At 34.7% G+C, this 27982-nt stretch overlaps 1 protein-coding gene, 1 long non-coding RNA gene and 1 other non-coding gene across 3 annotated transcripts; 1 reads left to right on the forward strand and 2 right to left on the reverse strand.

Moving 5' to 3' along the window:
* The first annotated feature begins 1937 nt into the window (after positions 1–1937).
* On the forward strand, positions 1938–12011 carry LOC114276236 (uncharacterized). The gene is made up of 5 exons (XR_014345411.1): positions 1938–2134; positions 10943–11300; positions 11398–11463; positions 11566–11631; positions 11726–12011. It is a non-coding gene; the product is annotated as an uncharacterized LOC114276236 (long non-coding RNA).
* Positions 12012–12560: 549 nt separating this feature from the next.
* Positions 12561–16209, reverse strand: LOC114276227 (uncharacterized). Its single transcript, XR_014344819.1, has 3 exons — positions 15638–16209; positions 13309–13442; positions 12561–13093 (listed from the first exon to the last, which is right to left on the reverse strand). It is a non-coding gene; the product is annotated as an uncharacterized LOC114276227 (transcript).
* Positions 16210–18935: 2726 nt separating this feature from the next.
* LOC114293062 (RNA-binding (RRM/RBD/RNP motifs) family protein) lies at positions 18936–27979 on the reverse strand. The gene is made up of 5 exons (XM_028237084.2): positions 27860–27979; positions 26218–26594; positions 26027–26125; positions 20951–21244; positions 18936–19357 (listed from the first exon to the last, which is right to left on the reverse strand). The coding sequence occupies exons 2-5, from the start codon at positions 26590–26592 to the stop codon at positions 19211–19213; spliced, it is 915 nt and encodes a 304-aa protein (XP_028092885.2). The 5' UTR covers positions 26593–26594; positions 27860–27979; the 3' UTR covers positions 18936–19210.
* Positions 27980–27982: the final 3 nt, after the last annotated feature.

The raw sequence follows: 27982 nt of genomic DNA on the forward strand, positions 1-27982 counted from the left end.
CCAAACTTTCTATGATTATATCGAATAAATTAGAATCTTTTATGAAGAAAAAGTACACACCAATTTCGATCCATGAAGGTCAGGAAAGCACTGTTTTAATGTAACTAGAAGCTTCATAGAGGTCACAAAAGCATAAGCATAGTGAGTTTTATGGATACCAGACAAACTATAATGATGGGTCCTCTTACATTTTTATAACAAATAATTTTTTGATGAAATGGTAAGTACACCCACAATTTTTGTAATTTGGTAATACCTACATAGTTTAGTTTCACATTTAACTACTAAAATTTACTTAGATAGATTTAGAGATTAAAAAGCTAAAACAAGAACTCATGATGGGTCCATGTTTGGATGTCTTTCATTAGTGAATAGATATTACTCTCCTTGTCTTTTAATGTTTGAAATTATTACAATATATATATGTATGTTGAACAGAAGTGCCTCTGCACGCACCAAACTAATGATTTTTTTCCCCTTTTCTGCAAATGTTTTTGGACATAGAAATGACCTTGTGTTTTTGTTGACAAGTACGGAAGGGCATTGTTTTTATATTTCTATCCGTATATATAATGGTTTGTAAAAATTACTTTTTAGGTATGGTAAATATCATCTAATTTGGCATGGTAGAAATGAACATAGCACGTGGTACAAAATAGTTTTGGGACAGTACAGAATATAATTTTTGTTGTGGTACAGAAGTCGTAGGTGTACAATTAATTTGGTTATTCTTGTATTATATGTGAAATTAAATTATTGACGTTGGATTAGACGTGGTTCTTATGGAATTTGTAATATATATATAATTGGACGTTCAATATTAAATTTTGGATGGTTGGAACTGAAATGTGTGCACGTTGTTGAATGCTTGATAACATATTTAGCGTTGATGGATTATATTAATATTGTTTATACAGGGTACAGGTGGTTTAGAAATTTTTATTTAAAAAAAAAAAAACCACGTTAAAGTACTTGACCACCAAATATTTTGGTAGCCAAATACGTAATCAAATGTTTTGGTGACAAAAAATTTAGTAGCAGAAACATAACCAAAAAAGTTTTTGTGACCAAATAATTAGTAGCTAAAACAATTGAGAATGAGAGAAAGAAACAATTGGCCACTAATTTTTTTAGCCACGGAAAAAAAAAATGGTATCATTTGGCAACTAAAACATTTGGTGGCAAAAAGTGAAGAGTGAATGTGAGGAGGCTTTTGGCTACGAAACTTTTAGTGGGCAAAAGTAACAACGACAAAAGTTACGCAGTCGCTAAAAATATGTATTCTATTGGTGACAAAAATGTTTGGTCTATAATAGCCATTCTGAAATTATGGTAGCACTTTTAGTGACTAAACCTTTAGTCGTTGAATTCACCTTTTGCCGACTAAATAACGTTTCGTAGCCAAATGTGTACTTTTGGCGACGAATTATTTAGTAGCTAAAAGCAACACCTTCCCCGACCACAACAATTTGGTAGCCAAAAAGCCTCATTTGGCGACTAAAGTCTTTAGTGGCGGAACATAACTTTTGCCGACTAAACTAAATTTAGTAGCCAAATGTAGTCACTTTCGGCGACCAAACAAAGTTTAGTCGCCAATACTAACGCCGACAGGGTAAAAGCGACGAGCTTGGCGACAAAATATTTTAGTCGCTAAATCGTTTCAGCGACTAAATATTGGACTTTTGGCGACCAATATTTTGGTAGCCAAAAGTGACATTTCTTGTAGTGTCTCATCTTACTTTCTTTTTTTTGTTTTCTTTCAAAAAATTTCATAATCTTATTAAAGATTGTTTATACGATATTTAATTTTTTTATATATATACATATATAATTTATATATTTTATTATATATACTATTGTATATACAATAAAATAAACGGAACCGCTATGTAGCTCGAAAGTGCTTGGTTCGAAAGGGCTCGAAATTGTGTTTTAATCACCTGTTGCGCTGCTGTAGCCACTGGGTACATACACCCCTTTCATTTCATTTCAAAAACAAAACCAAAAAAAAAGAGAAATAAAGAACAGAGTAGAGAAGAGATACAGGAGCAACGTCTATGACCTAGCTTTTGCCGCCGCCGCTGCTATTTCATCGGGGTGGAAGAGGAGGAAGTTTGCTTGAGTTGTGGATAAGGTATTTTCCCCTTCAAACATTGCTCTGTCATTGTGGATGCCATGACAGCTACCTAAGATGATTATGGCTGCCATGATTGCTCTTCCATTGGTCTATCATAAAATTAGGAAAATGATCCAGAGCTCAAAACTCTGTGGTTGCTCTTCCATTGGTTACTCTGTAAATCACATCCATTGGTCAATCATAAATCCAATCTGCTCGAAAATTTTCATTCAATAACAGATGTGATTTGCAATGAAAATAACATTATTGTGAAAATAAGAGGTACCCAAAAATAAATTAGCAGATTGGATTTATTGCCATGTCTTCCATTGCTGTATTAGTTAAGGATTTTTTTTCAGATTCATTGTCTAAAAAATAAATAAACTCACACTTGATTGAGAATATCTCACAAGTCAGCTATTTGAACGGTGCTGATATAGCTTTGACAGTCCAATAGTGTATCATCTCATATACACTGTAGAGTCCACACTAATTTTGAAGCCAGCGTAGTGTGAAAGGTCATGTAATTAAGAGATTCCTCTATTAAATGTGTAACTGATAATACATTTAATGTAAAATTGTGTATTTCTGTCCACATACTTAGTTTGAAGACTGATGAGCTAAGATTGTTTGTGTTTTCTTAGTGATGATGAGTTCAAGACATTTGATGTTATTGATGTAAGGATAAAGATAAACTGTAAGTGCACAAATCTAAAAACACAAAATAATACACAGAAATAAATAAACTCACACTATCTGATTAATTTGCTAGATTATTAAAAAATCTTTATGTACCCTGAATCTTTCTAAAGAAATAAATAATTAGATCTGTTATGGCAAACAAATCTTTATGTACCCTGAATCTTTCTAAAAAACACATTGTCTGACATTATTAAAAAAAAAAAAATTTGTGCCTTATAATGTGATACCTTCACACTGTCTACTATTATTTAAAAAAAAAATTTGGATTTATTTATTCTTTCACATGCATTGTCTGAGATTCAGATTTATTTATGTTGGAAATGGTTATAAAATCCTGGATAAAACCAGAATTTTTTCCTAAGTTCGGTCTATTTTTTAGGTGGGCCCCGAGTGTCGATTTACTCGGGTCAAAGTGGTAACGCGTTCTATGCCGCGTTGTGATTCACGTGGTATATTTGGTTGCTCAAAACCATTACCGAATGAATGGGAAATTGAAGCCAAAGTGTGCTCCATGGAAATGGAGTTTTTGTGGAAATTCCTTAAGGTTGTAAATTGGCTTGTCCCACATTGATTTGGTGGGAAGTTTTGAAAGGGTTTATAAGGCTTAGGGTGAGATACTTGGGGTGTGCCCCAAGGGGTACCCAAGTGTTTTAGAGGGAGAGGTTATAGGCTAGACCCATTGGACCCAAAAATCACCACACGCGCGCGCGCGCCGCCGTCCGGTCGGGCGGGCTGGGTTTGGGCACGGGTGTGTGGTGTTGGGTTGGGCTTCTAATCTTTTTGGGCCAAAAATATTTGAATTTAATTTTATTTTTTATTAAAATAAAATCCAGAATTCAAATTAAAATTAAATTGGTTTGGATTTTTTGTTCATCCAAACAGGGCCCTTCCTGTTTTGAATTAGTGCACACCCAAACAGGGTCCTTCCCGTTTTGCTATCTGTTTGAATTCAAATCCAACAGGTATCATACCTGTTCAATTCAAAACCAAGAGCCACATACCTGTTCAATTCAAATCCAAGAGCCACCTTCACATCTATAAATAGGACCACCCTCATTTGATGTTTTCCATTGAGAAATTTCGTGTTTCACTTCTGCTAATTATATTCTTCATCTTGCTGCATTTTATTTCCGAAAGAAAGAGTGTAAACACTTAGTGTGTTCGTAAGGCAAACAATTTGTAGTGCTGCTATTGTTTGCAGTAAGATTATTTCATCCTGGGAGATAGACGTCCAAATTCTGAAAGCACCGTGGAGAGGACGAATCTGTCTTAAGGACACAGTGTCAAACACTGGACTTGATCAAAAAATAATTCGAAGAAATTAAATCAAGTAAGTTATTTAATTTATTTTCAGTGTTGTTTTTATTTATTTAAATCAGATTTTAATTTTGTTTTTGTAACAAAATAAAATCTGTTTTTATTTATTTATTTTTATTTCGAGTTTGATTTTTGTAATCAAACAAATTCTCTCATTTTCTTTATTTCTTTAAATTCTATTTGTTGTTGTGTACACAATAGAATTAAATCTTTTAAATACAGTGAAGATTGTCCAACAATCTTAAGACATATTCCTTTTTGGGTATCTTCATTGTATTTAATTTTCTGTGTTTTCAAATTAATATTCTGGTTGGAAAAACAAATAGTGTTTTATGCTATTTGACAGATAGTAGTAATATACTGTCTCTTTTCTTTGACAACAACTAGTAGTACGATACTGGTGTCATTAACAATTCAGAATATTATTTGGTATTACAGAAAATTCTTGTGATATTTTATTTTTCTAGTTTTAGTAACAAGGAAAATAAAATTATTTTGTTGTTATAATTTATTCTCTGGTTTTAGTAACTAGAAAATTAATTTGTGTTTTAATTTTTTCTGATTTTTGTAATCAGAGATTATGGCTACTACAACTGAAACTGCATCTGGCAGTGGTACTCCTATTGTTACACCTACATCGGTCCCTATTCAGAACCATGTTCATGTACCAATCAATCATGGAGAAAAACCGGAAAAATTTAACGGTACCGAGTTTAAGAGATGGCAGCAGAAGATGCTGTTCTATCTTACAACTCTTAATTTGGCCCGGTTTCTCTATGAAGAGGCTCCAGCACTTAAAGAGGGTGAAAGTGATCGGCAAGTTGTTGCCGCTGTAGATGCTTGGAAACATTCAGATTTCCTGTGCAGAAACTACATCCTAAATGGCCTTGACAATATGCTGTATAATGTATACAGTCCTCTGAAAACAGCAAAAGAATTATGGGATTCTTTGGAGAAGAAATACAAGACAGAAGATGCCGGCACGAAGAAATTTGTCGTCGGTAAATTTGTCGTCGGTAAATTTCTGGATTTTGTTATGGTTGACTCCCAAACGGTAATATCTCAAGTTCAAAGTTTTCAAATAATTTTGCATGATATTCATTCAGAAGGTATGTCTCTTAGCGAGTCATTCCAAGTCGCTGCTTTAGTGGAAAAGTTACCACCGGCTTGGAAAGATTTCAAAAATTATTTAAAACATAAACGCAAAGAGATGACTATGGATGAATTGATTGTAAGATTAAGAATTGAAGAAGATAACCGAAAGGCTGAAAAGAGGAATGGGAAAAATCCCATTGAGTCCAAGGCTAATGTGGTTGAACAAGTTCATAAACCACATAACAAAAAGAGAAAGTTTACTGGAGATGGTCCTAAACAAGGCGATAGTAGCAAGAAGTTCAAAGGAAAATGCTATAACTGTGGCAAAACTGGACATCGAGCTTCTGACTGCCGCCGCCCTAAGAAGAATCATGGAAGTACAAGTAAGAAGACCACCAATCAGGCCAATGTAACAGAATTGGATTACATCTCTGACGGAGTGAATGACATCAACCTTTCTGCTGTGGTGTCTGAGGCTAACTTGGTGGGAAATCCCAAAGAGTGGTGGGTTGACACTGGAGCAACTCGTCACATATGTGCGGACAAGAAGATGTTCACTACCTACAATGAGGCTGCAAATGGTGAACAACTTTTCATGGGAAATTCTTCTACTTCTACTGTGGCTGGACAAGGAAAAGTTATCTTGAAGATGACATCAGGGAAAGAACTGACCCTCAACAATGTACTACATGTACCTGACATCCGGAAGAATTTAGTTTCTGGGTCTTTGTTAAGTAAAAATGGTTTTAGGCTTGTATTTGAGTCTGATAAATTTGTATTAACAAAGAGTGGTATGTATGTTGGTAAGGGATACATGAGTGATGGACTCTTTAAGTTGAATGTAATGACAGTTGTACCGAAAGTTGCTATGAATAAGAATAACACATCTTTTGTTTATATTCTTGAGTCAAATTTATGGCATGGTAGATTAGGCCATGTGAATTTTGATGCTTTGCGTAGATTAATTGGTTTAGATTATATACCAAAGTTTGAAATTAATCCTAATCATAAATGTGAAATTTGTGTAGAAGCGAAACTAACTAAGGCTCCATTTAAATCGGTTGAAAGGAAAACCGAACCTCTAGAATTAATTCATACTGATGTATGTGATCTAAAATTTATTCAAACTAGAGGAGGCAAAAAGTATTTCATAACTTTTATCGATGATTGCACAAGATATTGTTATGTTTATTTACTTAGAAGTAAAGATGAAGCCTTAGAAATGTTTAAACTCTACAAAACAGAAGTTGAAAATCAACTTGGTAAAACCATTAAAATGGTTAGAAGTGATAGGGGTGGTGAATATGATGCACCATTAAATGAATTTTGTGCACAACATGGCATTATTCATCAAACTACAGCCCCTTATTCTCCACAGCAAAATGGAATTGCTGAAAGGAAGAATAGAACCTTAAAAGAAATGATGAATGCCATGTTACTAAGTTCAGGCTTACCACAGAACTTGTGGGGGGAAGCAATATTGTCTGCTAATTATGTTCTTAATAAAATACCCCACAAGAAAACCAACAGCACTCCTTATGAATTGTGGAAAGGTCGATCGCCTTCCTACAAATATTTAAAAGTGTGGGGGTGTTTGGCAAAAGTTGAAGTTCCTGTTCCTAAAAATACTAAGATTGGACCAAAAACAATAGACTGTGTGTTTATTGGTTATGCTCAGAATAGTAGTGCATATCGGTTTCTGACTTATAAATCAGAAATACCTGATATAAATGTGAACACTATTATAGAGTCAAGGAATGATGTGTTTTTTTAACATGTCTTTCCTTACAAGAAAGGACAGGAATTAAGTTCACAGAAAAGAACTTATGATTGTACACAAAGTCAAGAAACTAATGACAATCAAACACAAGAGACTAGTAATAGTCTCGACCAACAGGATTTAACTAATGATGAACCAAGACGGAGTAAGAGAGCTAAAACATCAAAATCCTTTGGTCCAGATTTTCTGACATACTTGTTAGAAAATGAACCTCAAAGCTTTAAGGCAGCAATGACAGGTCCTGAAGCACCTTTGTGGAAAGAGGCTGTTAATAATGAAATTGAATCCATTATGCAAAATCATACTTGGGAATTGGTGGATCTTCCACCAGGTTCTAAACCTCTTGGATATAAATGGATATTCAAGAGAAAAATGAAAGCAGATGGTTCAATTGACAAGTATAAAGCAAGACTTGTTGTTAAAGGTTACAGACAAAAGGAAGGTCTGGACTATTTTGACACATATTCCCCTGTGACAAGAATAACATCCATTCGCATGCTTATTTCTATAGCAGCGTTGTTTAATTTAGAAATACATCAAATGGATGTTAAGACAGCTTTCTTAAACGGTGATCTAAATGAAGAGATCTATATGGAACAACCCGAAGGGTTTGTAGTATCAGGGCAAGAAAAGAAAGTTTGTCGATTTGTAAAATCCCTTTATGGATTAAAACAAGCGCCTAAGCAATGGCATGAAAAATTTGATCATGCAATGCTTACTAATGGGTGTAAGATAAACGAATGTGACAAATGCGTCTATGTTAAAAACACTGACCAAGGATATGTCATAGTTTGTCTTTATGTGGATGACATGCTTATCATCGGAAGCAGTCAAAACATGATCAAATCAACTAAGCAGATGCTTAACAAAAGATTTGATATGAAAGATATGGGGGTCGCAGATGTTATATTAGGAATGAAAATTACTAAAACATCTGACGGATATGCATTATCTCAATCTCATTATATTGAGAAAATTCTTGATAAATTTATCAAGGATGATTTGAATTTAGCTAGAACACCTGTAGACATCAGTCTTTATTTATCAAAAAATAAAGGAGATGCAGTGTCTCAGTTAAAATACTCCCAAATCATTGGAAGCCTAATGTACCTAATGAATTGTACTCGTCCTGATATAGCTTATGCTATCAGTAAATTGAGTAGGTACACTAGTAATCCTGGAGAAGACCATTGGAAAGCGATCATTCGGGTTCTTAGATATCTAAGATTTACTTGTGATCATGGTTTGAACTTCACTCGATATCCAGCAGTACTCGAAGGTTATTGTGATGCCAATTGGATATCGGATACTAAAGATTCAAAATCCACTAGTGGATATGTCTTTACTCTAGGAGGCGCTGCTGTTTCTTGGAAGTCCACGAAACAAACTTGCATCGCACGATCCACAATGGAATCCGAGTTCATTGCTTTAGACAAAGCAGGTGAAGAAGCAGAATGGCTTCGTCACTTCTTAGAAGACATTCCAATGTGGCCAAAACCTGTGCCAGCTATTTGCATTCATTGTGATAGTCAATCTGCAATAGGCAGGGCACAGAATCACATGTATAACGGTAAGTCACGACATATTCGTCGTCGACATAATACCGTAAGGCAATTGTTGTCAAACGGAATAATCTCAATAGATTATATAAAATCTAAAGAGAATATTGCGGATCCGTTAACAAAAGGTTTGACAAAAGAGCTAGTGTATAGTTCATCAAAGGGGATGGGATTAAAGCCTATTACATAAGAGTCGTCATAATGGTAACCCTACTTATATGACTGGAGATCCCAAGAACTAAGTTCAAAGGGACAACTAAGTTATGTATGGCTCACCAGAAATCACCAGGGGATTAAAAATTCCCTACCCATTCCTATGGTGAGAGTGATATCTGCAACATATGTTGTATGCAGGGGTATAAGGATAAGCTTTGCTTTTAATGATTACTTATATCTTGATTAAGGTATAAAATCAAGATGAGTATAAGGAGATACTCACAATAAGAATCACCTATATGAGTGTTGAACTGGGGCCGGTTCTATGAGAATGAAAAAGGCTAAATTCTCTAGAAACACTTATGAAAACCAGGCGCGTTCAAGGCCAAAATGAACACAACAGTGAGAACCACGATGTGTTAGAAGATATTTTGTGTGAAATCTATTGTCTTGGCTTACACAAATGGCTGAACAATTCAAGGCATCGCGTCCATTGGTTAGCCAGTAAGTCCAATAGGTTATCACTAGGGAAGGTTCAAAGCCGAAAACTACCTATCCTGATGCAAGATATTTTCGACTTATACTCTTTCGTTAAAGTCTGCATATTATTGCATTTCCGTTGTCATCAAATTCCATTCATGTGGGGGATTGTTGGAAATGGTTATAAAATCCTGGATAAAACCAGAATTTTTTCCTAAGTTCGGTCTATTTTTTAGGTGGGCCCCGAGTGTCGATTTACTCGGGTCAAAGTGGTAACGCGTTCTATGCCACGTTGTGATTCACGTGGTATATTTGGTTGCTCAAAACCATTACCGAGTGAATGGGAAATTGAAGCCAAAGTGTGCTCCATGGAAATGGAGGTTTGGTGGAAATTCCTTAAGGTTGTAAATTGGCTTGTCCCACATTGATTTGGTGGGAAGTTTTGAAAGGGTTTATAAGGCTTAGGGTGAGATACTTGGGGTGTGCCCCAAGGGGTACCCAAGTGTTTTAGAGGGAGAGGTTATGGGCAAAATGGGCTAGACCCATTGGACCCAAAAATCACCACACGCGCGTGCGCGCCGCCGCCGTCCGGTCGGGCGGGCTGGGCTTGGGCACGGGTGTGTGGTGTTAGGTTGGGCTTCTAATCTTTTTGGGCCAAAAATATTTGAATTTAATTTTATTTTTTTATTAAAATAAAATCCAGAATTCAAATTAAAATTAAATTGGTTTGGATTTTTTGTTCATCCAAACAGGGCCCTTCCTGTTTTCAAACAGAATTAAACTAGTTTGGATTTATTACTCATCCAAACAGAGCCCTTCCAGTTTTCAAACAGAAATAAACTAGTTTGGAATTAGTGCACACCCAAACAGGGCCTTTCCCGTTTTGCTATCTGTTTGAATTCAAATCCAACAGGTATCATACCTGTTCAATTCAAAACCAAGAGCCACATACCTGTTCAATTCAAATCCAAGAGCCACCTTCACATCTATAAATAGGACCACCCTCATTTGATGTTTTCCATTGAGAAATTTCGTGTTTCACTTCTGCTAATTATATTCTTCATCTTGCTGCATTTTATTTCCGAAAGAAAGAGTGTAAACACTTAGTGTGTTCATAAGGCAAACAATTTGTAGTGCTGCTATTGTTTGCAGTAAGATCATTTCATCCTGGGAGATAGACGTCCAAATTCTGAAAGCACCGTGGAGAGGACGAATCTGTCTTAAGGACACAGTGTCAAACACTGGACTTGATCAAAAAATAATTCGAAGAAATTAAATCAAGTAAGTTATTTAATTTATTTTCAGTGTTGTTTTTATTTATTTAAATCAGATTTTAATTTTGTTTTTGTAACAAAATAAAATCTGTTTTTATTTATTTATTTTTATTTCGAGTTTGATTTTTGTAATCAAACAAATTCTCTCATTTTCTTTATTTCTTTAAATTCTATTTGTTGTTGTGTACACAATAGAATTAAATCTTTTAAATACAGTGAAGATTGTCCAACAATTTATTCAAGTTAATCATCCACATATACCTTAACAATATAATTTTTGTGTCTTATAATGTGACCTTTGATCATGCTCAAGCTGCCAAAGAAATTTATGAGAAATTTCAACATCTGTTAGGTTGGCATTAGGCAATCTAGATGTTGAGGCTACTCTCTCTCATGCTCCCAGTTATAAAAAGTTATTCAGTTTGCTCTTTTACTAATTTGTCTATTGTATTTAACTTTGAAGCTACAATGGATATTGATTCAAACAATAACTTGCCACCAATGACGATGCTAAACACAAAGTGATTCAACTTGGGGTGAGGGAAATCAAGGATCGAGTGAAAACTATTGAATCGGGTACTGCGAGTAATGTGCCATGTACTAGTACTCTACCACCTTCTACTATTATTGTACCACCTTCGCATACTTCGCCGAAAAGTCCGCCACGTCTGAATACTACAAAAGCAAGCAACACTCGCAAGGTACTCAGTCCTTTGGTTGCTCGCCGAAGAGGACGTCCATGTACGAGGCGGAAGGTTAGCAAGGTTGATCAAATAGTTAATCGGTTGAAGAGAAAGAACAAGAAGACTACTCCCGCACAGGTAAATACTTGGCATAGGTTGTTTCGTAACCTTTTTTGTGGATTCATAGTTGAATGGCTACAATAAGTAATGAAATTGTGTTACTATTTCATGATAGGTGCCAGAAGATCAAGCTTACTATTTTCCTTCTATGGTTGGCACACAAGATAGTATGTATGTTTCGGTATGTGTTGAATGGACTTAAAATATTGTACTTTGCTTCTTGTTGGGTTTTATGGTAATGCTTCAAATTATTATTAACATTGTCTTACTATATAATCATAAGGTGCCCCATGATGAAGCTTACTATTTTCCTTCTATGGTGGGCACAGAAGACAACATGTCTGTACCGGTACGTGTTCAATATTTAAGTACACATTTGTAACGATGAATGTATTGGTCAATATTTTTTAAAATCATTTTGTAATATGTACTTGTTTTTATAGGCACGGGTTTGCACAATGGGAACGCCGGACAATATTGAAAGCACATCAGGAATGGTCAACAATCTAAGCAGTCAAAGTTCTACAGTACCATCACTATTGGATCCAAATGCCCCAATTTATTTTTAATGTAATACACTGTTCAATGTCTGTTCAATGTAATACACTGTTCAACCTGTTGAACAAATAGTAACCTGTTCAATGTCTATGTTCTACTATTTTTGTAAACAGGTTCTGGATGATATGTAATTTCATGTCATATGGTCCCATTTGAATGGATGACTTGAATGGATGGTTTGGTTTTTATTTATTCTTGTGTCCCTGTTTTGATTAATGATGGATTTTAGATTATGGTCCCATAAAAACTGTTTTAATTTCATGTCATATGGTCCCATAAAAACTGTTTCAGATTAATCACTCAACTTTTTGTGTGCTTGGGATCAACGGACCTAGTTGTTTTTATGAGGATAGACACACTATCTACTTTTGCTTTTGGTGACTGGTATATGCATTGTTTCTATTTGCAACTTGGGTGCTCTTGTGGCCAATTCTAATACCGTAAACAGTTTTTATATTTTTATCAGCAGGTGAAGATGCCCAAGTTTCATAATCAGGTTGACCTGGTTTTTTAATGTACATGAGTTACACGTAACTGTCACTGGATGTATCAGAATCTGCATTTTTCACTGTGTCAAAACCACATGAACCAACATGAAAGACAATCTTCAAGTTACATTTTTTTTTTTTAAGTTTGCTTGCATTATATTCATGAATTTGGTACTGCTAAGAATTGAGTTTGTGGGATTTCACTCACAAAAAAATTGAGGGACACCAAGTATAGGTGCTGACATATTGAAACAATCATGATATACCAAAAATCCATTAGTCCAGCACCTGCTGTTTGTGCTTTCTAATAGTCACAACACAATCCAGCACAATCCATCATCAATAACTATCTACTACTATTAGTCTATCACAATCAATAACAATCCATCACAACACGACATTCAATTCATAACAAAATTGAAGAGGTAACATATATTCTTGGTACCAAACCAACTCTTGGTACCAAACCATTTCAGAAGTATATGTAGCAGGAACATAATCATGAGAATCTATCCCCAATGCTTCCTGGGCTTCCTCCAACTTCTCCTCAAATGATTCAACACTTCCAATATTGAAATAATATTTATATTGGCTCTTGCTTGGATCAGCAGGTCCTTGGACAACTGGTCCCTCAACGACATCATTGCTTGTTTGATTGTGTGGTGAGCTCCTTACATACACTTTTGCAACTGATTTATTCGAAACAACTACATGGTCTACTAAACCCGGTTCCAGGAGCTTGTTTTTGAACTCTTGGAAACTAATCTGCAAAGAATCATTTTCCAAAGTTTTAAGGCCCAAAAAGATAAAACAAAAAATCTTAATTACATTCAAATTATATATATATATATATATATATATATATCATTAACGAAAAACTTGAATATGCGACTCAGCTATATATCCTACTAACTATGAGTCTATGATTATAAAAGCCCCATACAACCAAGTCCTGAAATATATTCAAGCATATAACTTACCTGTTGTTGCTCACGAGGACCAAATGAAAATGATGAAAGAAACAGGCCAATCACTAATATAGGGGTGATAAGATTTTGAAATTGCATCAAGAAAGCTTCCTGAAAACTGCCATGATCACCTGTGTTTGCATCCTCTGAAAATAAAGAAATTAAAATATGCAAAAAGTTGTGAGATATTATGTATTATAATCAGTGTGGTGAACCATTTTTTAAACAAACATTCAGCATGAAGTTTTACTTAATAAATGGTATATTTTTTGAATATACACATGAAAATAATAACTTCTTCATTTTACTTTACAGATTCATTTATACATATATCTTTAGAAAACAAATAGTAAGAAATCTTTTTCACATTCCATATATTAGAAAAAGAAGGGTGGACCAAAATAGAAACTATTATCAATATTAGAAGAGGGTGTATATCATAGAATTTCTAATAATTTATTTGTTTCAAAATTGAGGAAATATAAATGCATATATGTTCTTATTTGTTTCAAAATTGAGGAATTTCCAACAGTTCTTACAGTCAAAGGATTGACATGGATTGCCAAACAAAATTGACATGGATTGCCAAACAAAATTTCATACAAAATTGACATGGCTTTTATGAGATGGAGAAATGTAAAGCTGTTAAATTGACATGGATTGGCAAACAAAATTTCATACAGTCAAAGGATTCCCAAACAAAATTTTAGCAGCAAACAATATTTACCACCATAAATTCTTCACCAAACATTCAGAAGCAAACCGACATGTAGCAGCAGAACATTAGAGGCAACAAATTCAGTGGCAAAACAGAATGTTAGTAGCAAACATTCTTGGGGAAAAACTTCACCAATAAACCAATAGGTATCAGCAAAAAACATTGGGGAAAATTTTGGAAAATTTCAGCATAAAAAAAATTAAAAAAAAAATTCTGGAAATGAACATCCCTACAAGCACATCACCAGAATTAATTTGAACATCCCACAAGAACTAACTCTACAACCCAAAGACTAGAAAATTCACACGTTGCAGCGAGCAGATTGCCTCACCTTTCACAAATTCGAAGACAAAACCAGAGGACCCTTCAGTGCCGGAGAAGAGTCCCTAACATGGCAGTCCCGAAAACGAAAAGATCCATTAAACCAGCCAGGACCAAAAATCAATCCGACTCCGAAGACACCCAAAAATCTCCAAACTCCCAAACACACAATCTAGGTTTTACTATTATGTTGCTATTATTAGTAGAAGAAGAAACATAGGTCTGTAATCTGCATATATAATACGCAATGCATTTCAATTTTTTCCTGACTAAACTCAAGTTGATTAGAGTAAACTTTAGACCAACTACATAATCTCAACAACTATAACTTATGGGTTAGCAGCAAAACATGATCAACTTATTCGATCTACGAAACTTTTTCCTTTATTTTTGTATAGCAAAAGTCATAATTTGAGAAAAGGAATAAGATTTAAACCATTAGCTTTATAATAAGATATAAGGATTCTAATCAATTACAAGAAAATTGAATTGCTCAGTCAAAGATAATCTATACTTTATAACACAAGTCAAAGAAATGAAATGCATATCAAAATAGACAAATTGATTTCAGTTTCATTTGCCTTTTGATGGATAGGAATGAAGGTAGTTGTTGAACTGAAGTCAAGAAATTAGTTGATGGTAAGTGTGAATCTGGTATGACCTAGTTTGTCTCATTAAGGTCGTGTTTGGGTTGTTATTAATTAACCAAACCTAGTAAAAAATTACATCTCCATCAAGAATTTGTTATTAATTAACCAAACCTAGTAAAAAATTACATCTCCATCAAGAATTTATTGAGTGAGTCATATTTCACCAATTGGGATAACAGAAAATGTCATTTCTTCAATGTTTGGGATTCATATTCCTAGTACAAACTAACACGATATAATTCATATTCCAAATCAAACTAACACCATATTCTGTTTCATTTTCATTTTCTGTTTTCACTAACACCATATTCCAAATCAAACAAACTAACACCATATTCCAAATCAAACTAACACCATATAATTCATATTCCAAATCTCAGAACTAACTCAACAGAAAATGAAACTAAAATCTATCACAGTATAAATTCAAAACTTCATAAAACAGTATCACAAGAACCAATACCTTAATAACAGAATTTGGGATAACCCATGGTTTTACAAAAATTATTTTGGGATTTTAGGTTTACCTCCTAGGTGAGAGGGATCAAAGAAGTTAATCGCCTAATTTTCACAAACATTGAAGCCAAAACGTAAATCCTAGATTTGAGATTTTAGGTTTACCTCAGAAATTTTGATTTTCTTGTAGGTTTACCTCAAATTTCGTGTCGTTCACCGTCGTTCGGTCCCGTTCGCCGTCGTTCATCCTCGTTCGTCATCGTTCGTCTTCTTTCGTCGTCGATCACAGAGCGTTAAGAGGTGAGAGGTATGACAGAGATCTAGGATAGGATCAAAGACTGCTGAGTAGAGGTGAGCATGGATAAGAGACTGCTGAGCATGCATGAGCGTGATCTAAGATGAGAGAGCAGAGGTGAGCGTAATCTCAGATGAAATGGTTTTTGGCTTCGGATAGAGGTAGTTGTTCGAAACAGAGATGAGAGAGAGAGAAGAGAAGATGTTTTTCGAGCTACTGGAGCCAAATAATTTCGAGCTACAAAGCTTTATCGTAAAATAAAATAAAAATTATTTGTCTTTTAATCTCTGCGGTTATAAAATCTTGATTTCGGTGTTAAAAGAGCAACATTTTCTTGATCAAGTAAAAGGTGGACTCACAAGATGATCAAGAACCAAACCCAGCATAGTGCCTTCAACTAATACAGCAATTAAACCATACTCCCCTGAGGAATCTTAAAAGGAGGACTTGCCTGACAGAATAAGGTTTGGGACGGGGGAGTTGATTTTTTAATTTTTTTTCTTATTTTAATTTGAGATTAAAAAATCTCGTTTAGAATATATTTTTTGACTTTTTTAACTTTTGTGAGAGAAAAAATAAAATGATTATAATCTGGATGTGACATTTTGTCTTATTATTTAAAAAAATTATTTTTTTTTTTTTTAGCTATTTTAGCTAAAAAATCTCATTTTAACTTATGTCAAACAAGTGTGGACACAAAATATATCCCCCAAAAAAAATAATAATAATAAATAAATAGAATATCAAAGTTATCAATTTTTTATTATTTACTAAATTTTTTCTCGTAACTCATGAGAAAAAATTATATATAAATATGGAATCGATTTCTATATTATAGGCCTCGTTTGGAAATAAATTATTTTATTAATTTTTAAAATTTTTATAAAAATATATATATATAAGTAGAGAGAATTATAGGATAATTTGTAATAATTTTTTGACTTTTTAATTAAAATATATAATTAACAAATGAGCCTTAAGACTTTTTCTCAATCATTATTATATCAATAATAATACATCTACTAATTTTGAAACTTTAATTAAGCTCTAATAATATAAAAATTTAAGAAAAAAAAAAAAGTCACTTCTGGTGCGTTTGTTTGGACGGACTGGATAAGGGGGGATTGTAATCCATCGGACTATTAGTCCTGGATACATTGTCCCGGGACTATTTGGTTGGACTAAATTTGTATCCTTTATTTGTTTAGTCATGGGATTAGATGTTTGGATTTGACTATTTTTAGTTATCCAATATTTGTTTAAAATATTATGGAGAAAGATAAATGCTCAAATAACTATTTTATCCTTTTCAATTATTTACTAAGTAATAGCAATATTAAACGTAGTTTAAATATTTTAATTATTTTTAGCGAGATTAAATAAAAATTTGTTTTATTTTATTTTTTGCACAATATTTTAATTTATTATTTTCAATTAAATTAAATTTATAATTTATAATTTATATTTTTTATTTAATATATTATTTTAAATTAACGACAATAAAAAATAAATTTATTTAATATATAAATTAAATTTTCAACAACACTAAAAAAAATTAATTTATAAGGCCATAATTTATAATTTATTATTTTTAAATAAATTTAATTTATAATTTATATTTTTTATTTAATATATAATTTTAAATTAACAACACTAAAAAAATAATTTAATTTAATATGTAAATTTGATTTTTTAACAACACTAAAAAAATTTAATTTATAAGGCCATAATTTATAATTTATTATTTTTAATTTAATTTAATTTATAATTTATAATTAAAATTTTTTATTTAATATATAATTTTAAATTAATAATACTAAAAAAATAATTTATAAATGTTCAAAAGACTATTTTATCCGTTTTTAATTGTTTGCTAAGTAATAGCATGTAGGGTAAAATTGACATTTCACAAAATAATCCCATGAGATACCAATTCCATGGTTTCTATCTCACCCTCCCCCATGGGATAAGATAATCCCATATTTGTGCAAAATTTTTCAAATAAATAATGAACTATTAATCCGGTAAGACTAATAGTCCAATCCCACATCCTTATCCCTCAAAACAAACATGCTCCTTTAAAACTCATATAACTCCAAAACATTTTTCTTAACATATGAGGATCCAAATCCTTCTTCTCTCTCCAAGAAATGGTCAATATACTGTCCTTGTCTATCCAAGTCCTTGCTTGCCAGAACTAAATTCCTCTCTCTCTCTCATCAGAGAAATCATCATAAACCAACCATCTCAAAATTTAGAGAAATGCTTTAGATCATTAATTAGTAGTGGCTTTAATAATGTAACAGTGAGTCCTACTCATTGCCACAGTGTGTTTGTGTCTTTTTTATTTTATTTTTTTAATTACCACATCACTAGTGGTGAAATTAGTGGTGACAAATTAGTGGTCTATAGCATTACTCCAAAATTTATGGCCAATCCCATGAACTTTGTTTCCTGTATAAATGGGAGCTGACTTGTCTTCCTTCTAATTATTGGATTGGAAGGTGTTATTTGAATTATAAATTTTGTTTTAAATTGTTTATTTTTTTAAGATATTATATGTAGATTATTTATAAATAAAAAAAATCAGGTCAGTTTAATATTTGTAGTTATATAAATTTTTTTTATATTTCCTTTAAAAAATAAACAGCATGAATGATTTTTAAAATAAATTATATTTTTTCAGAAATAAATGTAATAAAATTATATAACTATACATACTGAATCGTCTTATTTTTTGTGTATATAATCTACACAAATTAACTTAAGAAATAAACTACTCAAACGATATAAAAAGGATCCTTGATCAAGCCTACAAATAATTGGAAACAATATATTATTAATTTATCATTATTTTAATTTCATTTTCTAAACATATTTTAAAATAATTGGATAAATTTTTGTATAAAAAAAAATTCATCAATTTTAATATATTTTTTCAAATTTGAAAATTCAAAACTTCTTTTTAATGTTTATTTTCACTAAACTAATTTTTCATACTTTTAAGAAAATAGATTTTGAAAACAAAACGAAATAAATATATTTTGACTGAGTGGAGAGACGAGATTTGTGATCTGTTAAAGCATGACCAAATCTAATAAATAAAAATTGAAATACTCTTCTGAGACAAAAGTAATAATAAAAAAAAAGTAAACAAAAACATAAAAATAATAATTAGAATATTTTAATAGGAAAGATGAATTTGAAATGCTGTAAAAATATCATTTGTCAAAGCAATCACAATTTACAACATGTTCAGTGTTACATCTCTAAAATTCACAACAAACATGAAGTTTTAATACATTAGACAAAAGTAACCGTTAGTTTGAAGTACTCACAAAGAAAGCAAATCAAAGCAAAAATGTGGAGACCAGAGTGTCTTTCATCATTTTATGTGTGCGCGCTGGAGAGGCGAAAATTTTGGGTTCCTGATCTGAAAACCACGCATCAATGGAATCAAAGAATTTGTATCAATCACGACTGCACAGATTGCTTGGGAATTTTTTCCTCTTCCGCTTCATCTGCAGATTCCTCAAAAACGTCATTGTCTTTCTTTTCATCTGCAGATTCCTCAATACTCTTTAGACTGAATTTCAAACGAACTGCCCGGCCCATTAATTCCTGCATTAGGAAGGTTGAAAGGATCAAAACCCCCATTACTAATGCAGCAACGCTATGTACCCAGGAAAAGTACTACTCAGAACTTGAATTTATGGAGTTAGATGTAACTCGAAGAACATATTTCATCCGAAAGTTTTAAATTCTGGGCACTTTTCTGATATTTTTTTCTGGGCACATGGAATTTCTGTTACTAACCTGGCGTTACACAGCTATGATAAAAAAAATAGATATGTAAGCAATATTCAGTGAATATTCACAAAATCAGATCCTAGCATGTACCTGTAGCAATTCTGTATATACATTATGAGCTGTAGTGTATTTCTGTATATAGGCATTTATATGACTTTTTTTTTAGTCATTTAGAGGGCATAATTAGATTATTAGAGGCTGTGTTTCTTGGCGTTCTTCTGTGTATTTATGTTTTCTCAAGCAATAAATATTAGCTTTGCACTTAAAAATTCCAAATTTTCAAAAAAATATTTTACTTTCCCTCTTTCAATATTCCCTTGGATACAGTATATGGGAATTGCCCACTCTTTAGACGAGTCCCCCCTCACAATCAGCATTTTCCAATTCAACTTTGAACTATAAGACTTGTTGATCTGGTCAAAAAGCAACACAAAATCCCAAAGATACCTCAATGCAAGACAACAAAAAAATAAGCATCCACACTATTCTTATTTTTGCATAACCCCTATTAGGCAGGTAGGACGGATTCTTGTGATCACACACAGGAAGGGTTTGCTACGCACTGGTCCCCCCCCCCCCCCCCCCCCCCCCCCAACTCTTTTTTAACTAGCAAAAAAACAGCTATTTCAAATAGCAAAAAAACAGCTATTACAAGTTGAAATATTCCTCCATCCATATACAAACAACTCACCCACACTTTAACCCTTTAAATCACCGAAAGACTATGAAATTCTACTCTTAGACAGACCTCCCTGTACCAAATATTCCTCAATAAAGTCACTCCCTAATTTCCCTAAACTTCATTCAGTCATCCATAAGCCTTTTATCAATGTCATACTCCTAGACCACCCTTCTTCAAAGAACCCTCGCATAGGTGAAGTAACCATAGTCAAGAAAAGATAGCAGACATAGTTTCACAAACAATTATGATTTATGAAATAATCAACAAGCAAGCAAAAATAATCTACCTCCATTTTTCTCCCAACTCCAGCCTTCATGACATATAGAATAGAGAAGAGCCTAATTAAAACATGATCTTAAGCTTTCTCCATAGCAAGTTTAAACCACACCACAACCCTACATCTTGTGTCAACACAACCACAGTTAATATTGTCTGCCTCTTTACTCGTGCACTTTGATTTCGCCTGACCAAATCTCCTATTACCAACTTAAGCCTATATGAGGACACTTTTCATGGTCTTCTACATGTTACCCATGAGATAAATTGGCCCAAAGTCAGCAAATATAATGTAGACACAGAAATAAGCATATATTATTTATGTTACTTTGATATGCATACGCATGTGTGCAAGCTGTATAAAGCCACTGTGTCAAACACCGTGTTCTCACAAAAACGAACATAATAATAAGTGAAATGCCACAAGATTGATTTTACATGAATACCTTCTCATCCAAAGCTGAAATTGCAGCATCTGCTTCCTCCTTCGTGGCAAATGAGACAAATCCATACCCACCAGATTTTCCTGAGGGGCTATCAAATACCACTCTAGCCGAAACTGGATTAAAATTGGCAGCAAAAAATTCTCTGAGATGATTGGACCTCACTTTCCATGCAAGATTGGACACATATAGCTTATGGCGTGTCTCTCCAGCTGGGGGAGCCACAAGAGGAGGAGGACGTGATGGTTTCTTGAATCTCTTTGCAAACTCAACCTTAAGAATCCTACCCAATAATTCCTACACCACAAAAACCTTCAAATTGACAGATGGTCCAGAATATTGAAAGGAGAATGGGAAAATGACAATTAACTATAATCTCAGTCACCACCTCCCTTCCGATGCACCATTATGAATGAAAATCAGCTAATGTTAAAAAATGAGAAGTGGACAAAGAATCTATAAATCAACTAGTTAACAAATTCACTTGACAAGGGAAGTGTAAGAATTTATGTATTATTGATTGATATATATTGATTGATATGTTACAAGATTGTTGTATTGATTTGTATGTTACAAGCTATTATATAGGAGAGGTGTGAGGTAAGTGAGTGGTGGTAGTGGATGGTAGTGGAGGTGGTGGGTGGTAGTGGAGATGGTAAGTGTGTTAGGTTTAGTGGGGTGGATGTAGTGGGTTAGGTTAGTGGGTTAGGTTTAGTGTACATTAACAGCCCCTCTCAAACTCAAGGAGGATAGGAACTAACCAACTTAAGTTTGAAGAGAGTAACAAAACAGAAAAGTAAACTGATAAATAAAAAACAAAACAGGATAGGAGACACGGTATGGTCGTGTCGGACCGTTGTAGCAGACAGTTTACGGGGTCATGTCGGACCGTTGTAGAAGACACTGTGTGGTCGTGTCAGACCGATGCAGAAGACAGTTTATGGGGTCATGTCGGACCGTTGGAGCAGACAGTTTACGGGGTCATGTCGGACCGTTGTAAAAGACAGTTTACGGGGTCATGTCGGACCGTTGTAGAAGACAGTTTACGGGGTCATGTCGGACCGATGTAGCAGACACTGTGTGGTCGTGTCAGACCGTTGTAGAAGACAGTTTATGGGGTCATGTCGGACCGTTGTAAAAGACAGTTTACGGGGTCATGTCGGACCCTTGTAGAAACTAACCGAAATCAATGTCGGGACAGTTTACAGAGTCTTGTCGGACCCATGAAGGAGCTAACCGGAATCAATGTCGGGACAGTTTACAGAGTCTTGTCAGACCCTTGAAGGAGCTAACCGGAATCAATGTCGGGACAGTTTACAGAGTCTTGTCGGACCCATAAAGGAGCTAACCGGAATCAATATCGGGACAGTTTACAGAGTCTTGTCGGACCCTTAAAAAGTCGCACCCTCAAAAGGTGTGCCCAATCTATCAAAAAACGTGCCATCAAAAGGCGTGCCCAATTCATCAAAAGGTGTGCCGGACATGATGGCGAGGCACGTGAGTGTCTTGGTTGGCGCGCCCGTTTGTCATCTGGCGTCAAGTGGCGCGCGATACGCGTGGCTGGCTTGGTTATTTAACCAAGACGAAGGCTGAGGCTGAGGCATACCATTCTGAAACCTCTGAAACCAACCTTTCTCTGAAAAACTCTGCCTCTGCGGAGAGAGAAACTGTGGAACACTTTGTAGCCCAGAAAAATGGCTTCGTCTTCCCGCGGGCTGCTCACCCTCTTTCCCGACCTCAACGAGTCAACAAGAGAGAGAACTGGTGCGGTGGCACTGGAACCTCAACCAAGCGCCCCGGAGTTTGCTCCGTTGAACTTTCCGATGCGGTCGGTGGAGCAAAGAATGGCAGTGCAGTCGGATGTGGAGGCTAATCAGTATACTTTGAAGTCATGTGTGGAAACCATGACGGCGGTCACAAATTTGTCGAACCGGCTGCAGAGTAGGACAAATGAGGTGCAGCAGTTAAACGCCCAACTGGCTCTGCTCCAACGCATGTATAAGGATGCGCGAGCAGAGATGAGTGTGCTAAAGGCAGAAAACAAGGAGCTGAAGCGGAAGGCCACCGTGATGTTCCGATTTGGAGGTCCACCATATGCTGGAGTGGAGGAGCAGGGAGGAGGCAACTTGCTTGGTGGTCTAGGAAGCAACACGGAGGCAGCACCGTCAAGGGCCGCCCAGGATGGAGGAAAGAAGAAGAGACCTGCGGCAGAGTAGAGAAGAAAAAATCCCGCCGGTGGATGTGGTTGTTTTTTTTTTTTTTTTTTTTGTGTGTAAAAGTGTGATCGGGGTTGTGCCCTGAGATGAATAAAATATGAGTGGTGGTGCAAATTTGTAAATTGTTTGCAATGGTGTTTGGTTTTTTTTTTTTAATAATAATAATAATAATAATAATAATAATAATAAATAGGTATGGAGTGGGCGGTGGAATGATGGGTTGGTAGTGTCAATAATAACCTGTCAAAAAGTAGAATAAACAATAATAATAATAATAATAATAATAATAATAATAATAATAATAAATAGGTATGAAGTGGGCGGTGGAATGATGGAGTAAAAAAATTGAGTGGGGAACATGAGTGTGTGGAAAGAATGAAAAAAATAAAGAAAGGGAGATGTATATATATATAAAATAAACATAGATATATATATATAGAGATATATTAAAATAAGAGAAAGTGGAGTGGGTGCATGTGTGTCTGTCGGTGTGTGTGTGAGTGTGGGCTGTCTTTGTAAAGTCCAAGATTATCATGAGAAACCTGATGTAAACAGTTTGAAACTCCAATGGCAAACCTGTAGCACGGCTTCCTCTATGAATGGTTTCATATTTAACTGACGGATTTCCTCCTGACTATAAATGAACTTGAACCAAGGGAGAAAGCCTTTTCCGGGGCACTTCTTCTGCACCTGAAAATCTACCAGAAGTGAAGAGATCCAAAGCCTGCATTTGCATGTCCATGGAGCTTGAAATCGCCGAAGACGGTCGATTCAAGTTGAAATATTTATGGTGGGAAAAATCTGGCTGAAGTTCCCTCTACTAGGTGGTGCTACAGTCGCCCCACCGCCACCACCGGAGTAGAATTCTCCGGCTGGAAGTTGAATCCCATTGATCTGACAACCTGAAGAGTTTCTGAGCAAGAGCTTCTCACTGAGATCATTCAAATCTCTCTGCTCATTTGTCGCGTAGCTTGTCGCCTGTTGTTGTAAGTGCAAATCTTCTATGCTTGATGATGATGTGGTGTTGCTGTGTATCATTTCAGTAAATTTTGGATAATGATCTTCTGGGAGGTCTCCTTTTCTTGCAAGGTGCAAGTCATGGGAAGGGGATTGAGAAGAAGTCATTTGACCCCAAGAGAGACTGGTCCAAGAAAGAGGTCTTGGTCAGATCCAATTTTGGGTCTTGGGTTTGGAGGAGAGAGAAGAAGTGAGGGTTGTGTAGAGAATTTTAGCGGACTAGGTTGAGGTCCGGCGGGCGGCCAAGGCGAGATTGCCGCCCGCCGGTGAAGCGAGAAATTCTAAGGTCTTAACCTTGCTCTGATACCATGTAAGAATTTATGTATTATTGATTGATATATATTGATTGATATGTTACAAGATTGTTGTATTGATTTGTATGTTACAAGCTATTATATAGGAGAGGTGTGAGGTAAGTGAGTGGTGGTAGTGGATGGTAGTGGAGGTGGTGGGTGGTAGTGGAGATGGTAAGTGTGTTAGGTTTAGTGGGGTGGATGTAGTGGGTTAGGTTAGTGGGTTAGGTTTAGTGTACATTAACAGGAAGTAAAATTGAGAGGGAGAGTTTATCTTCAAAATATATATAAGAAAATGGAGCTATAAATGTAATTCTGAAATTCCTCCATTTCACCATTGGGAACAAAAAATACATTCCCATTACTCACAATAAATTTTTTAACCAAAAAAAAAATAATAATAATAATAATAATAATAATAATAATAATAAATTCCTATTATGGTTTAAGAGTCAAATGCATTTTGGTAATTTCAAGATTTGCAAGTCTAGGGTGCTTCTATTTGCACCCTTCTTTTTATCTCTTTACACCCACAATTTTCGTTTTTTTAAACGTTCTTTTCCTAAACTACTTTACCATTAAGGACAAAACCCTAGAATTTTAAACCAAAATTTCTCTCCACAACCACCCTTCCTCTCCTCTATCTAGCTGTCACTCGCTGCCTCTTGCCCTTCACTGCCACTAACCGTCCCCTCTCGTCTAGCATTTGCTCACCACTGGCCATTGCCACCAGCCACTGCCATCCAGCCACCCCTTCCCTTGCCACTACCCTTCAACCACTAAAATCCTAAATTTGTCACCCCCATTGTCATTTTTTCCTTCTCCATATTGCCACCGACCTCCTCAGTGGATGAGTTGGAAGAGAGAGCAGGGGAAGGAGATAGAAAAGAGAGGCAAGGGGAGAGGAAGAGAAGAGGTTGCGTGTATGTAGATAGAAAGAAGACGGTAGGTTAGGAATGATGGTATGTTTAGAATTATGAAGGTGCAAAGAGATAAAATGTTTGTTTGTTTTTTATTTTATTTTTTTCCGTTTTTTTTAAGGTTGGTGTAGTGAAACCAAATGTGGGGTGTAAATACAAGCACCCTATGAACTGATGTTATGGTCCATGGTCCTTGAGTTAAGTTATGGTGTTATGTATCTTAGTCTTAGCAGTGTTCCGAAGCCCAAGAAAAACACAATCATCAACGTTCTCAATCTTATAGGGAATGAGCTTAATCATTCTTAGTAAATTGTAGTTCTCTGTGAGATTGTGTGTGCAATTACGTGTGAAGCCCAAGGAATTCTTGAAGTGATTCCTAAACCATTACCACTCTTGCCTAATTTTGTTCACTTTCAAGCCTTCTAAACTCTAGTTGTGATTCCTTCCTACAATCCCCATGCCCTTGTGCATTTTGATTATTAGCCCTACTAACCAAAAGAGCCCTTAATTACTGTTCCCAAAATTTTGTTGCTTAATTCAACTCCTAGGCCTTTAACACCCCTAGGTATAGGATATAAACCAAGGAAAGAACCCTAAAAGTTAAAAAGCAAATTCCAAAAGAAATCAACTTACATGGGAATCAAACTTATCTATAACTGCCTGAGCTTCTTCTCCAGAACCCATTGTCACGAATGCAAAGCCTCTGTTCTTCCCATCCTTATGCTTTATAATCTAAAAATAAAAAACCCAACATTTAAAATCAACATATAAATACAATTATGTGTGTATATATATATATATATAGAGAGAGAGAGAGAGAGAACCTCAACATCTGAGACAGTTCCACATTCAGCAAAGAAGATCTTGATATCATCAACAGAGAAAGACCAGGGCAAATTGAGCACAAACAGCTTTCTCCTCTGATTCTGATTCTGTTGTTGGGTTTGTGGGTCTGGGTTTTCATCAACTGCAATCTCTTGCACTGCTGAGCAGCTTACTTCAAAGCTTGTTGATTTTGGGGTTGGGTTGATAGAGAGAAGGGGGAGAAGGGGATAACGATGGAATTTGAGGAAAAGAGTAGGGGTAGAAGTGGAAATGTGGAGCCTTATGGACTGTGAAGGATTTGGGGAATATGGGAATTTCGAAAAAGATGGAGGGTAAGAGGAGAAGATAGAGAAGGGTGCTTCCAGTGCCGCCATTGCTGTGACACCCAAATAGGAGGAGTTCAAGAAGAGGTTAAATTTGAAAGATGGGAGTTAAAGAAGAATATATGTGATGGGTTTCATGGTAATTTCAACTATTGGAAAAATAATTTACTCTCTTCCTACATTTGGATAACTTGTGGACCCACTTAACCAATTGACAAAAATGGGACCTCCTCACCAAAAATGTTAAGAAAGAACTATGACAATTTATTTTGAAATTTATCTTGAAATAATTTTATAGTATATATTTAAAAGAATTAATTGGTGAATAAATATATGACACTGTATACACAAGTGACATTTGAGCACAGGACTGGCCGAGTTTTTTGTGGCTCAAGGAAATCATTAAAATAAGGTTGTTTATATATAGTAAAAAAAAAATTAGGAGAAATGAAAAGTATTTATACTATTACAATTTATTAAAAAGTAGGCACAAAGAGTTTGAGAGAATGTTTTTTTATTATTCATCAAGAGATCTTACACTTAAAGTTGAAAGTGAGGCAAATGAGCTCTCATTCCTTATATGGGCAACTTAGGCTGTGTTTAGTTCACGAATTTGAGAGGAATTTGAAAATTGAAAGACAAAAAATAAATGAAATATGAATAAAATATATATATATATATATATATTTCACCTAATTTCACGCACATTCTCTATTTTCCTTTCCTTTTCTCTTTCCACATCACTCCCAAATCCATGAACTAAACATGCCTTAAGCTTAGAACCATTATTAAGTTTCTACACCTTACCAAAATATTTTAGAATTTATTTCTAGAATTATGGACAAATATCTAGAACCCTTATTAATTAAAAATAGATTCTAAAATTATGTACAAATATCTAAAACAATTAATTAAGTGTGTAGAATTTCATGAAGCCTTTTACACCTTACCAGAATACTTTAGAATATATTCTAGAATTATGTGCAAATATCTCTCATTCTTTAAATGAAATAAAAATTAACAAAATTGTCTCACAAAAATTAGATTAAAAAAAATTTGGTACTGAAATTAAATTTAGGGCACTAATCAAGATTAAGCAAGTCCACAAATAAATTAAAGCAATGAAATTCATAATTAAAAAAAGAAAAGAAAAAAGAAAAGAGAGTAGAGATACTAGATTAATAAGTAAAGTCCTCAAATCAAATATTAAATAAAAAAAACAATTAAAAAAAGAAGAAGAAGAGCAGTGAATATTTTAAAAATAATTTGGGCACATAATTAGATTTAGGGTAAAGAGAGAGAGTGAGAGAGGACTCACCGCCACCGTCGATGATTCTATGCCGCAGAGACACCACACCGATTCCGTTTGCTCTGTCTCTCTCCCTCACCCTCACTCTCACTCTCGCAGTTGCTTCCAAAGCTATAACACAGGAATATATCT

The sequence above is a fragment of the Camellia sinensis genome, chromosome 11, assembly GCF_055761805.1.
Source record: "Camellia sinensis isolate YWXY chromosome 11, ASM5576180v1, whole genome shotgun sequence".
In the NCBI taxonomy this organism is placed as follows: domain Eukaryota; kingdom Viridiplantae; phylum Streptophyta; class Magnoliopsida; order Ericales; family Theaceae; genus Camellia; species Camellia sinensis.

Coding starts and splice junctions, on each gene's coding strand:
- LOC114293062 (XM_028237084.2), bottom strand. CDS start 26,592: ATGGCGGCACTGGAAGCACCCTTCTCTATCTTCTCCTCTTACCCTCCA. Junction 21,245..26,026: donor TAGATAAGTTTGATTCCCAT/GTAAGTTGATTT, acceptor TTTGTGGTGTAG/GAATTATTGGGTAGGATTCT. Junction 19,358..20,950: donor TTTCAGCTTTGGATGAGAAG/GTATTCATGTAA, acceptor TTCCTAATGCAG/GAATTAATGGGCCGGGCAGT.